General features: G+C 44.7%; 1 protein-coding gene across 4 annotated transcripts in view; it reads right to left on the reverse strand.

Moving 5' to 3' along the window:
• The window catches only part of SBF1 (SET binding factor 1), a 107,604-nt gene that overhangs the window by 55,946 nt on the left and 34,430 nt on the right, over positions 1-17,228 (reverse strand). For all 4 annotated transcript variants that reach the window (XM_066592211.1, XM_066592210.1, XM_066592209.1 and 1 more), the window contains exons 2-5: positions 4,931-5,016; positions 2,297-2,428; positions 993-1,115; positions 722-832 (exon numbers count right to left, since the gene is read on the reverse strand). In XM_066592211.1, the coding sequence (XP_066448308.1) occupies positions 722-832; positions 993-1,115; positions 2,297-2,428; positions 4,931-5,016 (452 nt within the window). The remainder of the gene's footprint in view (positions 1-721; positions 833-992; positions 1,116-2,296; positions 2,429-4,930; positions 5,017-17,228) is intronic.

Raw genomic sequence — 17,228 nt, forward strand, 5'->3', positions numbered from 1 at the left:
GAGATTGCACATTTGCGTGTTCTTTTCTTGTGCAAGATTCACACGAAAATGGAACATGCTGTGATTTTTTCACATCTTGCAGCTTGGGAAATAATGGGTTGCATTTTTGTGTGAGTTTTGTGCATCTCGCACTCTTATGATGCACCCGTATCCAGATGAATGGTAGTCCACATAATACAAGCACAACTCAAATCTGTCAGAACAGCAGCCATTTGTACAAGTCAGCTCTCAATTTTGGCTCAGAGAGTAGAATCATGATTTCCATAAGAATTAATAGGGTATATAAGAGCAGCCTCCGTCTCCACGATACAACCTATTTAGATGCTTTCATCTGATAGTGATAGTAAACCATTATTCCAGTACTACACTTTAAATAATTAAGTATGCTTTTTTTTTTTTTTTAAACTCGCACTTTCCCCATAGAGGTAATTGGAAAATATAAGCAGGCTGTGTGCAGCATGTCAGCAATTATAATGAAGTGCATACCATACCATCCTGCTCCACGTCAGACTGGGAGAAAGAAAAAATTAAACATGGAATCAAAGCAATGCACAAGCCTGTAGAGTTCAATTAACTGTACAACAGGTCCAAGCAAGCAGACAGCCTCCGGTATGATCTGGTCCATCTACTACCTGAACTTACTAGGTTTCTTCAGAAAATAAGAATTCCACTTTGCTTCAATGACAAAAAACAAAACAGAATTAACTTCTGTAACACTGACCTGGGAGCCCCCAGTGACAGGGACCGTGCAAGTTAGTAGGTTTCCAACAACATTCTCCAGTGATACACTGAGGCCATCAGTGTGAATGGTGTAAATCAGACCTAGGGAGTCCTGCAAGGGGGAATATCACAAGTGCAAAGTGTTACAGGATTTCAGTAGCCACATTCATAGCCATGTCAAGAAATATAAACCTTAACATATATCTACATATTATGCATAAAGAAATGAAGGCAAACCCAAAGTCCGTGTTACTCACACAAAGCGCACTCACCCTAAAGACTTCTGGATGATCCAGACGTGATACAAGTACCAGAGTCTTTGGAGCATAAAGCTGCGTTGCAGATGGCAAGGGGGCATCTTCCTCAGCTTCTCCATGTCGCTGGTCAATAAGATTCTATTAAATATATGTAAATGTTCATTGCAGACAGAAACCTATTACTAGAGGCTTTCACTACATGGACTTTAAATCTTATAATCCCCAAAAGTGTCATTTTTACAAAAAAAAATGAGCATGTGCAATTTCTGACGCAATATTCTTTAAAATATAGATTAAAAACAGTGTTCCTCCTAAATAAAGATTCAGCCGCTACAAGTTATTCCCCATTTGCCAGCATCTACTGCTGTGCACTTGTAACACCATTGAAGTCAAAGGATAATGTAAACTTGGCCCCAAAATCAGGACTTTTACACTAGCAATTGACACCAGTCCAAGCAGGACCTCCCAAAGTCACAGAGGTGCAGGTTATATTGCAGCGTACACTCTCCCCCACCCTCCCAGGGCAGATTCTCTTTAAATATTTGATCAGCGTAATTTGAGCGATATGTGTATTTTTTTTATGTTTCTCTTAATTATTAGTACTACTACATAGTAGTAGACTAAAGCCCCATTTACACGGGACGAATGCCGAGCAAAGGATGCCTGACACTCGTTCCTGCATGTACTTGCTCCCATGCTGCTGCACAAGAGCGAATATCGTTGCTTCACAGAGGTGCGGCTGGAGGTCATTTCTCTCCTCGCTCCCCCCCGCCCCTCTCCTTTCACTTAACGTGGCGGCCGTTAAGTACTGAACGGCTGCTATTTACACTGAATGCTCATCATTTAAGCTGCATAAAATCCTGAATGACGATTACTCAGTGTAATTAGCAGCCAATACTGAATGGCTGATGTGTTAATTGAATGGAGAGGGTTGGGGAAGAGCGAGGTGTGAAATCTCCTCCAGCCTCCCCGCTGCGAGCCAACGATACTTGCTCCTGTGCAACAGCACGGGAGTGGGCACGAGTGTAAATGGGGCTTAAACCACATATTAGGATATGAATCTCACACTTAAAATGGGTGAAAAAAATGAGTGCAGCTGAGAATCCATGAACTAAAACATGCTCATCATTGCACGGCAATTATTAGGCTACTAAGTAAACAGATTATTTTCAGCATCTAGATTAAAGAACAATCTGGCATTGTAACAAAAGCCACTTTCACTTCTTATTTCCTGCCTTGACACATATACATCAGTGACAGACAAAATAATGTGGGTGTGATACAGAAAACATCAAAGTGCTAAAGCAAAAAATAATTACCTGTGCACACTCCTCCCAAAAGGTGAAGCAACTACAATAATGACGCTCCGAGTTTATGTCTGTCAGAACAGCAATAAAGAAGTTCGGGGGATTCTTTTCTGTACACAATTGCCATCCACTGGGCTGACAGAACTAAGTGCAAGAAGAGAGAAAGACAAATCAGAAAAGGGTTTTTTGGACATTTAAAAAGCAATTCCAGATTCATTTTCACCACTAGTCAAATCAACCTGCTAGAGTCATGTAACATAGCAGGCAATTAATTCTGTCCCTCTGGGCCCTCAGATGTAAGTGTTAAACGGCTGTACAGGGTAAGAAGCCAAAATGATCCCCCTTCATTGACATCACTTCCTGCTCTGCAGCCATTGACTAAATCTGCACCTCACAGACTTCCTGCTTTCTCGGCCCCCTGCGTATAATACTGTTACTATGGAAACTCAGCTCCCTTTCAGTCAATTCTCTCTGCTTTCTGGTCCAAACGAAGAAGAAAACCGTTAAAATGAAGCATACTATTACCAGTGTTATGTGTAGAGTGCAGACAGATTGGCGGAGCACCAAATTCGAGTTGCAACCTCAGCCAATAGCTGCAGAGCAGGATGTGAGGTCAGAGATAAAGCACAATTTGGACAACTTCATCTGCCCATTGAAGGGAGCCATTTAGCCGTTTCTTGTCGTGTTACAGATCTATAACGTACAGAGCATTTTGAAAGATTTTATTTAAGAGATCAAAGTGAAAAAATTAAAAGGGGTTTTCCTGGCCATGTACAACTTTGATTCCCCAAAGCTGCTTTTTTCCAATATATACTTTCCAAACATTTGTGGAAGAATCCCATCCTTACTGCCTGCTCACATGATGCCCCTCCCCACCGAGTTTGTTAGCATCCGCCTATTGTTTTTTTTAATAGTTCTGGGTGTCTTCTGGTGGCATCAACTACACAGAGGCAAAGAGAGAAGAAGAGGGGAGCAACATATTAAGGGATGCATATTTGGCTTCTTTTTCTGTGAGTTATGTCTTTGTATATTTTCTCTCTCGCCTCTGTAATTTTAATCTAGTTAATAGTGAGATAGCATAGGTTTTGATGTATGGTGGTGGCCTTGCCCGGCTCGTCAGCTTATGTGTTTTGGCTAAAATGCTAACTAAGGCCTCATGTCCACTGGGAAATTTGGGCCCGCACGGATTCTCCGTGCAAAACCCCACAGCGGGTCCCTCCTGGCCCGCAGACATGAGGCCAAGAAAATAGATTATACTTACCTGTCTGGACATTGCGGGTCTCCCCTCCGTCGCGGCTGGATCTTCTTTCTTCAGCCTGGTGGATTTGCTCGGCACGCCGGCATGCGCCGTGCACACCTTTTTTTTTCTTTTTGAACTCCTGCTTTCCTGCGGCACAGCACAGCAGCGGGTGTGATGCGGGACCGGACGGCTTCCATTGGCTGCAATGGAAGCCGTGGTAAACGCCTGTGTGGGAAAACCGCACAAAATGGAGCATGCTGCGGGTGGTTTCCCACGTGTGTGATCTGCGTGTCAGGGAAAAATAACATCCACAGGTATTTAATTACCTGCGGGGGTGTACAAGGATTCCCTATGGGTGCGGATCTCGCGTGCGGGAGACCAGCACGGTTTTACTAATTCTATTTTGCTCGTAGACATTGGGCCTAACATCTACATTTTACGGTATATTTTTGCATGCGGCGTGTTGAGGCATCCCGGGGTGTCATGCCGGTGTGGCGCACTTTGGTAAACCGGCAATCCACTGCTTTGCCAGTATGGGTTTTAATCCTGTATGGTGTGGCACACTTCTCTATGGCTGACATCTTTGGTATCAGTTCACATGTGCAGACTATTTTGTCTGCAGTCATCCCTCCCCCAATTTGGTTTGAGGTGTGTGGCTGCATTTTAGGGCTAATGCCCACGGACGGATTTCTGCTGCATTTCCCGCAGTGGAAATCCGCAGCTATTAGGTTCTATTGAGTCTAATAGCTTTCCTGCTGCCAATGCTCACATACAGTATTCTGCCTCGGATTTCCGCTGCGGAAAAAAAAAAGCGGCATGTTCTATTTCACCGCGGATTTCCGCAGTGGGAGGTCTACAATAATCACTTGCGTTTTTAAACGCGATACTCCCACAACGGAAATCTGCGGCAGAATTCAGCGACGCCCGTGGGCATGAGCCCTAAGTCTGCACTGAACAATTGCTGTCCCTTATTGCAATCTGGCACTCTGCATGCTATCAGGGAACAAGGTGATTGAGCCCGTCCTGCAACATATCAGGGGATGCATACTTGACTTCTTTTTCTGCGAGTTATGTGTTTGTACATTTTTTTCCTCCCACCTCTGTGATTGAAAATCACCCTAGCAGGTCTTTTTACCAATTATGGAAATCTGACTGCTTTCAGGACCAGTGTTGAGTGAACCAAAATAGTAGAACCATGTTTCAAGTGAAATTTTGCAAAGAGTTTGGTTTGGTGCGAACTAGAACCTCTGGCAGTTCATCTTGGCCAAACCCACAAGAGGAACGGTGGGTTCATCTCCCCTCTTTCTGTTCCACCAAAGACCTTTAAAGAAACAGTGCCCGAAGATCAAAATCTGCAGAGAATAATGTTCAAGTTACAACTATTTTATGTCATTTGTAATACTTACAAGTTCAATGCCTTGGGGAAAGGGGTTGTCTTCCCAATCTTTTTCAGGGAAACGCTGCAGAATCTTGCCCTGTCCTATGCTGCTACCTACAGAGAATGAAGAAGAAAAAAAAGAACACTTGAAAAACACCACCACAACCAAGCACAAAGGAACTATGTGACCCATTATCTCACATAAAGTCCTGGCCAAATTATATTCTCTCAGTTATGTAAAGAAGCAAGTTCTGAAATAATAATGAGGCAATGACTATGATAAAAAAAGGAATGAAAGATACAGCCAAACAGAAAAATACTCTCAGGAAGGTTACAAGCCACGTTGATATCCGGTACAGCGTTGTGGCCAAGACTATGACCACAGGGTGTCACATAATTACCAGGGCTCTATAAAACATAAATGAGTTGTCAGTTGTGGATATATATCCTGCTTGTTAGAAGGATTCCTTGACATGAAGCGGATTATAAAGTGTCCTGGCGCTGGGACCCCCGCGATCATCCTTTACTCCTTAGGGACACGGGGTTTGTTTTTTTTTGCACTCAAACAAAACATGAATTTTATTTTGCCATCAATACAGATGTAGGAGGTCTTTTTTTCTCAGGATAAGTTGTAATTCTCATCATAATGCCATTATTTTTTTGAACATATGACTTTGGCTAAGGGGTTTTCCAAGAATGCTGAAAAATAATAACATATACTCATCTGTCCCAGCCCTGCAACTCCAGATGCAGCACTGGAGCTAAAGGAGCTCAGGAGGAGCTTTAAAAGGGGTTTCTGAAATTATATTAAAATTGCACAGCAGACAGGCAAGAGTTAAAAATTAAAGGGGTTGTCCCGCGAAACAAAGTGGGGGTAAGCACTTCTGTATGGCCATATTAATGCACTTTGTAATATACATTGTGCATTAATTATGAGCCATACAGAAGTTATTCACTTACCTGCTCCGTTGCTAGCGTCCTCGTCTCCATGGTGCCGTCTAATCTTCAGCGTCTAATCGCCCGATTAGACGCGCTTGCGCAGTCCGGTCTTCTCCTTTGCTGAATGGGGCCGGAGAGCGGCTCCTCGTAGCTCCGCCCCGTCACGTGTGCCGATTCCAGCCAATCAGGAGGCTGGAATCGGCAATGGACCGCACAGAAGCCCTGCGGTCCACCGAGGGTGAAGATCCCGGCGGCCATCTTCACAAGGTAAGTATGAAGACGCCGGACCGCGGGGATTCAGGTAAGTACTATCTGTTTTGTTTTTTTTTTTATCCCTGCATCGGGTTTGTCTCGCGCCGAACGGGGGGGGCTATTGAAGAAAAAAAAAAAAACCTGTTTCGGCGCGGGACAACCCCTTTAACTGCCACATTTTTCGCTATACATTAATCCAATGGTTTAAAGCAGTCTTCCCCAACTCCCGTCCTCGGGGATCGGCAACAGGTCATGTTTTCAGGATTTCCTCAGTGTTGCACAGGTAATGTAGTTATTGTCGGTGCCTCGGACATTGCCACAGGTGATCTTACCATAGGATATCCTGAAAACATGACCTGTTGGGGTCCATGAGGACTGGAGTTGGGGACCCCTGGTCTAATGCAAACGCTCCCATCCGCCCTGCAGGCTCTGCTTACTTTGGCTGCAGCAGAGACGTTCCATATACACACATGTAAAATCAGCAGCCAGTCACTGGTCTCAGCAATATGCGGTGCTAAATTTATAGAGATTTTTTTTTTGTTTTACTACTTTCGAACAAAAAAAAAATTTTATTTATTTTTTTTAAATCGGAGAGCCTTGAGGGATATTCTAGGACTTTACCGATAAACTACGTATGACTTATCCTGAGGATAGGTCATCAACAGGAGCCCACCAGTCGATCTGCAGAGATCCCGAGTGATCGTTTGACCCGCTGTCAGTACGGCGGTCCAGGCATCATCAGGTGACAGGGGAGGAAGTATAATAGTTCACTCCCATTGAAATCAGTGGGAGCGCTGCCTCCTATTACACTTCTGGCTCTGACCCAGCGAAGACCTGTAAGTAATAGAAGGAAGTGCTCCTGGTAATTTCCACTACATTGACAGGGAGACAAATGATCAACTGATTGGCAGAGATCCCAAGCAGCAGATTCCCATTGAAAGGTTATCAGTAAACTTCTGGAATACCGCTTTAATTTTTTTAAGCTACATGACTAGATGCAGCCCTGTACAGGAAAAGACTTCATTCTCAGACTCCCACTAGCCATAAAGTGATGGCATATCCTAGCGACATGTCACTTGACATAAAAAAGGCATACCCCTTTAAATTTGTCTGTGGGATGCAGGACAGGACAGGTCCTCTAGAAAAAGGAGCCCTTTACTACCGCTCTCCACTACCGGAAATTCCCCTCTACTAACTCTGAATTCCCTAGTAAAGGATTATTATAAAAGGATTACTCTGAACAAGACAACACCTTTAAGTTTCGAATTTTTGTGCCAATCACAACCCCTATCCTTCTAGCAGTTGGAGGTCCCTTTTACTATTGCATACACACAGATTTAATACCAACACATTCAGACCGCAAAGAGCCCAGGTGCCTGCTGCATACTGATCATCTGCTTCAACGTTTACAAACAATGCACTGCCCCCTAGTGGTGGTTGTGGGCATCTAGATTATTTTCCAAAGCTAGGTCCATGCAGGGGATATTAAGATCTGTATAAAAATAAAATTTAAAAAACACACCGACCACTACCAAAAGCATAGTGAAAGCTTAAACCGCAAAGAATTCTGAATCAATTACCTTAAACTAAACAATAAAGTCACTTTTCATTATTTTTGTCATCATATAGCATCCATGTTGCTTTTCCCAGTCAGTTGTGAATGCATCACGGATGATAGCCTACGACTGTAACATCAAGATGTTTTCATGGCCACCAAACTGGTTGATTACAATGTAAATGATACTACGCTTATATGTTAAGAGAAGGATAAACCCCACAAGGCTCATATATAGACACGTTCTGCGCTTAACCTGTATGCTGCCTTCAATCTGTATGTACAGGAGAACAAGCAAAAATAATGCTTCATCAAAAATACACCCATCTGGATGCGTCCCAAGTAGGACAATGTGGTTGCAAGCAGTATGTGGTTCTCATCCCCAAGACCACAGCTACAAATCAGAGGTATAGGAGTTAATGTGTGGCCATGGTCAATCTTTATTAAGTAGGATACAGAAGAAGGAGTGCAGCTGTCCAGTGGTAAGCATTTAGGCTGGGCTCACACTAGTGCTTGGCTTATCTGTTGTTCCGCTCCAGCATGAGAAAAAACAGAACTGCTGAACACCGAACAGACCTCATTAGCTATAACGGAGTCTGTCTGGCTTGGACGCTATTGCTTTGATGACTTTATGTCGGATTTACACCTTCTCCGATGCATAGCCTTACTGTGGGTAACCCAATTGCCCCAACATCAAGCACCTCCAGCATCACCGCCATCTAGATAAAGATACTACGGTAGAACAATGCCCAGAATAATAAAGACTGATGCCAAATAAAGACATTGTGCGTGAGCTGTGGATGCCACAGAGGGTAGAGAGCAGTCCTTCCTGTGATGACTCAGTACAAGTACTCTGTTCTTAAGAATTAGCAGGTGTCAAAAACCACTACCACTTCTGCAGGTTCCGTGTTCCAAATGTTATAAATCAGAGAGACAATACATTCACTTATAAGGGTTGTCCAAGGTTTACAAAAAAAAGCGAATGCAGGAAATGTGCTAACAAAAACAGCTCAACCTTGTTACTGCAGTCTTCCCTGCCAGACTAGGTATACATGGCAGCAGCACTGCATACCGTATGCCTATGTCATTGCTGCAGCCAATCACTAGCCGCCACGATGTCATGCTGTATACCACTGAGGCTCTTGATTGGCTGCAGCGGTCACGTGGCAAATAACTTTATAACTGCTGCAGCCATGTGAATAAAGCCTGGAGGGGAGGTCTGGGGCGGCGGGGATCAAGCTGGTGAGTTTAGGTTTTTTATGTTAAAACAATGGCAGCATTTTTCTTTATATCTTAGACTACCCCTTTAAGATTGTTAATTAGCTTTTCCATACAGAAATCAAGATACATGTTGCAGCATTTTAAAGCGCTTTTCATTTCACTCTGGTAGTTCAATGCTGTCAGAAGACTACAGTCACAATGTGGCATCACTCTGATTTACAAACTGCCCCAGCTCTGTCTTCAGTAGCTCCCAGGGATGGGGTTTATGTTAGAAAGCTGCAGCTCTACTTCTATAATCAATCACTTTCTCGCTTGAATGAGACAAGAATGTATCTGCCTGTATAAACAGGCTGCTGAGCGAAGGCTGACCTCATGCACCCGGCGGCCTGTGTATACAGGGCAGATACATCATTGGCTTGTTGAAACGAGAAGTCGTTCACTGTATAGGTGAATGAGAAGGACTGGAACGATTAGTGAACGAGCCAACAATGATTTTTATGCAAACGGTACTTTGTATATTAACAGGTTTTCCAGGAATATAGTATTGACGGCCGATCCTCAGGATAGACAAAATCGTATGGCAGCAGCATGATCTAATGCTGAATTCAGCAGAGAAGGTGCAGTCACTAAAGGGACTTGATGCAGGAAGAAAACACGTAAAAAAGAAAGGCGTGACAGCATCAACGGTGCAAATAATTCCTTATTTATTCCTCCCAGACTAAAGAAATACGACGCTTAGACTTGACAAAGACTCCTTGGAGTCGAAACGTCGTATTTCTTTAGTCTCAGAGGAATAAATAAGGATTTGCACCACTGATGCTGTCAAGCCTTTCTTTTTTACCTATCCTCAGGATAGGTCATCAATAGTTGATCGGCTTGGATCTACCACTCAGGGACCCTGGCTGATCAGCTGATTGAGCATCCATTGTCAGCGCTGCAATACACAGGGGTCAGAGCGAATGCTGACGACACCTATGTAGTAGCCGGGGCAACTCATTAAAATCAATGGGAGATGCACCTGCAATTACAACAAGGTCGGAGCAGCAATTTCTGCTCCGTCCCTTATGTATTCCAGCACCAACAGAGGGCGCCTGATCAGCTGATTGGTCAGGGTATAGAGCAGCGGGCCTCAGTGGATCAACTATTTATGATCTACCCTGAAGATACATTATCAATAGTATTTCCTTGGAAAACCCCTTCAAGGCTATACCATCTTCACAGTAGTCATTGTTCTGCTCTGGGTTTTTTTGTTTTGTTTTTCTAAAGGGGGTTTCTAGGGAAATACTATTGATGACCTTCCTCAAGATAGGTCATCAATTGTATTTCCCTGGAAAACCGCTCTGAGGATCAAAACATTAAAAAAAAATGAAAATGTCAAGTGTATCAGTTGTTAGGATATGTTATAATATGTTTCTTATCACTTTCTATGGAGCAGTTGACAGGATTATACATGGAAGTCAGTGGGAAGACAGCCAAAATAGATTGCACACGTTTTCACCCATTACATTTTTTTTTTAATGACACCCTAATACTTGGGGACACGGTAAACGGAGGGGGCTCTTTTCTCGCGATGTACACGAACACAGTGCATAATGCAGAACGGTTAAACATTTTCTCTTTAAAGACAGGTCAGTCATTGCCACAGATGGAGATGGATGCATTTCACACCATGGAACAAGTGGTGTACGGTGGGGTGTACAACTCTCCTTGGTCCGAGGTCCGTATCATCATATGAAACATCTATGGCACATTGAAAGTATATACCACTAGTGTCTAATAGGTGCAGGTTCCACTGACTTCCACCCATCAGTAAGATAGGGTCCCCTCCCCTAATCCTACTCCACTACATAGGAGCACCCACCAGACACATTTACGCATATACATTTCAAGATGGTTGGGGGGCACCCCAAACAGAATCTCACCACCCACCTTTAGCCTCTCCACCAGGAAAGACGCTTCAGGGCGCTGAGGCTTTCCTGCTGCCAACGCCGCTCAGCGCTGCACCACTGAGGGGTTTCCGCCTTGTGGGCTGCCAGCAGTGAAGCTGGGGCTACGGGGGCCAGGGTATGCATCTAACATACATCCTTAGTGGGCTGCCAGGACCTCAAGCTCAGTCTGCTCTGCAGCCAATCACGTACAGGGGGCGTCACCCCCATCAATCCTGTCTCCACCAGTACTTTCTGGTGGCGTCAAGATACACCAGTACCAGCCACCTGCAGATGAGCGGGTCGGACCCCGTATGTGGAATTGCCGCAGGGGAGTTCAACCCGATGCCCCCAGCTTACCACTCTGCCGGTCTTCTTCTTTGCCGGGAATGTGCCGGCCAGCACATGAGCAGTTGAAAACACACTGCACTGTCGCTATGGTGATGATGCAGCTCCTGCGGTCATTTTGCAAAGATGATTGCAGAATGGCCGTGGGACAAACGGCTTCCATTGACTTTAATAGAAGCCGGCCATACGTAGCCCGCACAAAATCACAGCATGTTGCGATTTCTTTCGCAATCGGTTTCCGCTTGTGGGCAGGAAATTGTTTTCTCATAACATGCTATGCGCTGGATTTGCTGCGGAATCCCACTCCAGGTTTCACAATGCAAATCCATCCATGTGCAGAAGGCCTTAAGCAGATGAATCTGTACAATTCGCTTTCTCTGCTCGGTCATCTAGTACTGGGCTCGTGAAATTGAAGGTAGTCCTACCCTTTTTCACTACACAGAGAAAAATTGTTTCTTAACCCTTTCCAATCTACTGTCTGACGTCTAATGACATTCTGATTGAAGCCTGTACAGTTCCGGAAGACGTCCGGCAGGGAATTCTTACTGTATATTACTGGCCACTCTGTTGTCAGGGGCCTCTCCAGCATGTCCCATACTGTATAACGACAAAAAGAGAAAGCCCCATAGGAAACCCTGAATCCAAAATTGGATTGCAAAGGGTTAATATTGCAATGCTGGATTAGCATGCTCATCCGAGCTGGATGCTCGTTTGAGCATTAGCGTACTCGAAAGTACTCGTTACTCGAGCGAGCACCATGCGGTGCTCGAGAAAATTTCACACACTCCTCCCCACATGTTTATTTTTTGCTAAAGTGTATGCAAAATAGTATTTTGCATACACTTTAGCAAAAAAAAAGACAGTGTAAAATGAGTACAGTCTTGTTATATAGTGTGGATTGACAGGACACACACTAAATTGTTTTCAATGGAGCCACGGCTGCTGCCAGCACCCCTGAATTGTTTTTCATGGAAGGGCTTTACATATAAGCCCTTCCCTGAAAAACAATAATTTTAGTGTAAAAGAAAAACAAAAAAAAAAACAAAAAAAAAACAAACACCTGTCCGCCGCTGCTGTCCCCCCCGCAGGGATGCAGAACACATCTGTCGCATGTGGCAGATGTTTCCTTCCTCCCCGCTAGTAAAAAGAATTCCCTGCTGCTGCACTTGCCACATCTGTGACAGATGCAGCAGAGGAATTCTTTAATTTCCTACCGCAGCTGTCACACATGACAGCTACGATAGAGGATCCTGCTGCCGGCTCCCTGTCATTGGATTTCAGGGAAGGGCTTAAAATATAAGCCCTTCCCTGCAAAAACCAGTAAAAGTAGTGTAAAAAAAGCAAAAAAAACAAAAAAAAACATGCTCACCTTACTTCAGCTGCCGGGGCTCAGCCACGTCTTCTCTGCGCTGTCCCTAGCTCTGCAGTGCTGATCTCTGTCATTCATTCGGCAAGAGCTGATTGTGATTGTCTGAGTGCCTCAGCCAATTCACAACCAGCTCTTTCAGCAGGCATGGATTTTAAATCCCCGCCTGCTGATAGATCAGCACTACAAAGGCGGGGACAGCGGAGAGAAAACACGGCTGAACACCAGCAGCTGAAGGAAGGTGAGTATGTATTTTTTTTGTTTTTTACACTACTTTTACTGTTTTTTTCAGGGAAGGGCTTATATTTAAAGCCCTTCCCTGAAATCCAACGACAGGAAGCCGGCAGCAGAATCCTCTGCCGCATCTGTCACAGATGTGGAAGGTGCAGCAGCAGGGAATTCTTTTTACTAGCGGGGATGAAGGAAACATCTGCCACATGCGGCAGAAGTGTTCTGCATCTACGTGGGGGACACGGCAGCAGCGGAGAGACAAGTTCTTTTTTTTACACTAAAATTATTGTTTTTCAAGGAAGGGCTTATATGTAAAGCCCTTCCATGAAAAACAATTCAGGGGGGCCGGCAGACCATTGTATTCAATGGAGCCGCCGGCAGCAGCTGCAGCTCCATTGAAAAATGCTCGAGTCTCCCATTGACTTCAATGGGGTTCGTTACTCGAAATGAGCACCCGAGCAGTACAAAGAAACTCAGCTCGAGTAAAGAGCACCCAAGCATTTTGGTGCTCACTCATCTTTAGTTTTGAGGCAACTGGTGAGCAGCAACAACTCCTACAGATATAAGGCATGAGCCACATAAGACAAGACACAACACAATCAGACTTTATTTACGTTGTATGGAGATAAAAATGTCCCACAGCGTCAGGGGCTTTTAGAGGTTCAAAATCTCCCCTGCGAATTCTGTTGGTATGAAACAAAACCTTTACGTAGCATTTTATATATCTTATTATAGAAAGCTATCCCAGGCCAGGCATAAAGCACATAGAATCTAGCTCCAGGAAGACAGTAGTGCCAGCGCTCTCACCAGCAAGATGCAGCTATCTTCAGCAGAGCCTGTTATTCTGGATCTCATTATCTCATCCCGATACAGATTAGACTGCATGATTCATCAGCACACTTCCAGCACTCCACATCCACTGCTACACTGGGGGGCCTTTCAAAACTGTTTCTTATACCAATGCCTGGCAGAAAGAAAAAAAAAAAGGCGCAACATTTTTGCGCCACTATCTGCTACTTTCATGAAATGGGGGCGTGGCCACACTGGACCGACACATTTATGTATAAGTTGTCTACATTGAGCCATGGTTCACACTAACCAATTTTTCTTACAATTAACGTCAATGAAAGTCAATGCAAATAGGTCACAGGTACCCACGTCATCGCCTAGCGTCCAGTGGTCGCAACACCTCATAACAGGCTGGTCAGAACAGACCAGGTGGCTGCAATTCATTGATACGACCATCCAGCTTCTCACATCCCAATAATGCTCCCCTCTCAGACTCTGGTAAAGGGGTGACGTCTCTTCTCTGCGTCGTAGAGGCGTCTAGTGGTCAACAAGCTCCACACAAGTGGAAGAAGAGGTCCCTACACACTTTTAGGGGCTCAGGTGACAAGACCGATCAACTAAATCACACCACAACTCTAACCATTTGCATATCTGCCTGAGATGTAACTGCATGCCGAGTTTTGCAGCAAACAACAAATTCTTCTAGGGGGTTAAATTTTTTTTACAAAAAAAAAAAAAAATGTGTACAACTTAACCCTTGCTTTATCTGCAAAAGTTCTACAAGGTGGCTTATTTCAGCAGCTGAAGTCAACCTAGAAAAACGACAAGCAATATGCAGAAGTTTTATCATTATTTCCTTGGCTCAGAGCTCCTTTTACAGTCATTACAGAAAAGCATTATGAGTCATCACACTTTTTTTTTTTTAATAACACAGTAGGAGACAGAAATCACTGAAATTAATGATAATCATTTTTCAGAGCTAAAAAAAAAAAATGCCGTCCCTACAACAATATTCACATATGTAGCCCCGTGTCTATCATTTACTGCCAGTATAAAAGAGTGGGCAGCAAGCTGAATGACTCTGCAAGCTTCCTGCATACCGCTATGTTCTGCTGTCACATGACAAGTGTCTGCGGCTGAAGCTGACAGCTACTGTAACCAGCAACCCGCATACAGGAGGAGGGACTGGGACCCCAGAAGTCCCCGTACATCCCCCACCTTGCATTCTGGATCTGCTTAGCAGCAAAGCGCAAAACAGCAAGGAGACAGGAAATCAGTAAAGCAAAAGAAGGGTAAAAATGAATTTATGTAACCAACCTCATGTTTATTCATGAACCCAGCCTGCAAGTTGTACTTTGCATTTCGGAACGCCTTGTATGTCACAGCTGCTCAATTATGAGTGACAAATATATATGGCACTAAAAATCTGGTGTCTCTAACCATTTATTATCTAAATATAGCGATGACACGTACATGTCGGCCTTGTCACACATTCATTACAGGAGGTTATGACATCAGCTGACCCGTTCTAGTTTAAACATTTTAAAGGGATTCTGTCACCAGGTTCATGCTATCTGAAGCGCAGGCAGCATGAGCCCAGGACAGGTCTGCTCATTATCCCTATATATATGTTTATTCTGAAATGCTGCAGAGTGTAGGAATAGATACACTTTAAAGTTGGACAGAGGGTTGAGTCACGGAGGCGGGCTGCACTGACTCCCCACCCCTCACCCTTCACCCCCACTGCATGCAGACTGATAGCTCTCTGGCTTTTTGAGTATATAGAGAGAGATGTCACACTACATAATGTGGGAGGGGAGAGGCCAGTGTAGCCCACCCCCGTGACATGAAGCTCCGCTCTGAGTTATGCCCGCCCCCGTGACTCGACGCTCAGCTTTGAGTGCAGCCCGCCCCCGTGACTCGACGCTCAGCTTTGAGTGCAGCCCGCCTTCGTGACTCGACGCTCAGCTTTGAGTGCAGCCCGCCCCCGTGACTCGACGCTCAGCTTTGAGTGCAGCCCGCCCCCGTGACTCGACGCTCAGCTTTGAGTGCAGCCCGCCCCCGTGACTCGACGCTCAGCTTTGAGTGCAGCCCGCCCCCGTGACATAAAGCTCAGCTCCAAGTGAAACTTCAAAGTGTATTTATTCCTAAATGCTGCAGCATAGCTGTCCCAGGTTCATGCTGTCCATGGTTCAGATAGCATGAACCTGGTGACAGAATCTCTTTAAATCTAGAATTCTATAAGACAAAGGAATTTAAAACAAGAACTGCCTCATCATAATACAGAGGTAAATCTCTTCAATACAACAGCTTTGGAACGGGAGTCTCAATCTTAAAGCGACCCTATGGTCTTGAACAAACAAAGATGGCTACACCGGTTTCCAGAGAACACGATGCACACTGTGCATTACTATGCATCTGTAGTCTAAGATACTACATTCTACTCTGACTTGACAGTGCTACTCACATGGGCAGCACTGGCGAATCAAAGCGGCGGGTAGTGTCCGAAATTACCAATGCATACTAATAATCAATGTGCAAGCTGATACACAGTGTGGCTTCCTACAGGTTGTGGATCTTCTTTCAAAATACTCCTGATTTCTTAACTCTATTGGGGTTACAGATCAGGAAGACCGCTTTCCCTCCTCCTGCCAGTTTTCCCTTATCCCTTTTTAGTTTTCCCCTCTCCCCCATTTACTTTACATAGTAACATAGTATATAAGGCTGAAAAAAGACACATGTCCATCCAGTTCAGCCCATTAGCCCCCAATGTTGATTAAGAGGAAGGCAAAAAAAACAAACCAATGAGGTAGAAGCCAATTTTCCCTATTTAAGTGGAAAAATTCCTTCCTGACTCAAATCTGACAATCGGAATACTCACTGGATGAACAACTTTTTTGAAGTGATTAATGATTATAACTTATAATATTGTATCGCTCAAGACAGACGTCCAAGCCGCTCTTGAACTCTTATTGAATTCACCATTACCACGTCCTCAGGCAGAGAGTTCTATAGACTCACTGCTCTTACAGTAAAGAACCCTTTTCTATTTGGGTGCAGGAACATTCTTTCCTCTAGATCAGAGTTTCCCAACTTCAGTCCTCAGGGATCCTAACAGGTCAGGTTTTCAGGATATCCTATAGTACGAACACCTGTAGCAATGTCTGAGGCACCGACAATAATTACATCACCTGTGCAATACTGAGGAAATTCTAAAAAAAACAAAAAACATGACTTGTTGGGGTCCCTGAGGACCTGAGTTGAGAAACACTGCTCTGGACAGTCATAGTCCTGGGTATAAATAGATGATGGGAGAGGGATCTTATGATGCCATATCTAAAAAATGTTTTCTTTTTTCTCTTTCCTCGATTTCTTCTCTCTCTAAGGCCGCCTGCAGACGGCCAGGTCGGATCCGGCTACGAGAATTCTCGCAGCGGGACCCGAGTGTCTGCAGAGAGCAGCGCGTCACTCACCTGCTCCTGCGGCCCTGGCTCTGTCATATGCCGGCTGCCGGCGCATGCGCAGAGCGGAGCCGGTGGCCAGGGAGTGACGTTTCTGTGCGGGGCTCTGCGAGACCCGCTCAGAAATAGAGCATGCCGCGATTTGGCCGTCTGCTTAGGATTGCGTTTGTTAACGCAATCCCATGGCAGCTTCCAGGGGCGGAAATTCCGCGAGAAATCCCGCCGCGGAATTTCCGCCT

The sequence above is a fragment of the Eleutherodactylus coqui genome, chromosome 2 (genome assembly GCF_035609145.1).
Source record: "Eleutherodactylus coqui strain aEleCoq1 chromosome 2, aEleCoq1.hap1, whole genome shotgun sequence".
In the NCBI taxonomy this organism is placed as follows: domain Eukaryota; kingdom Metazoa; phylum Chordata; class Amphibia; order Anura; family Eleutherodactylidae; genus Eleutherodactylus; species Eleutherodactylus coqui.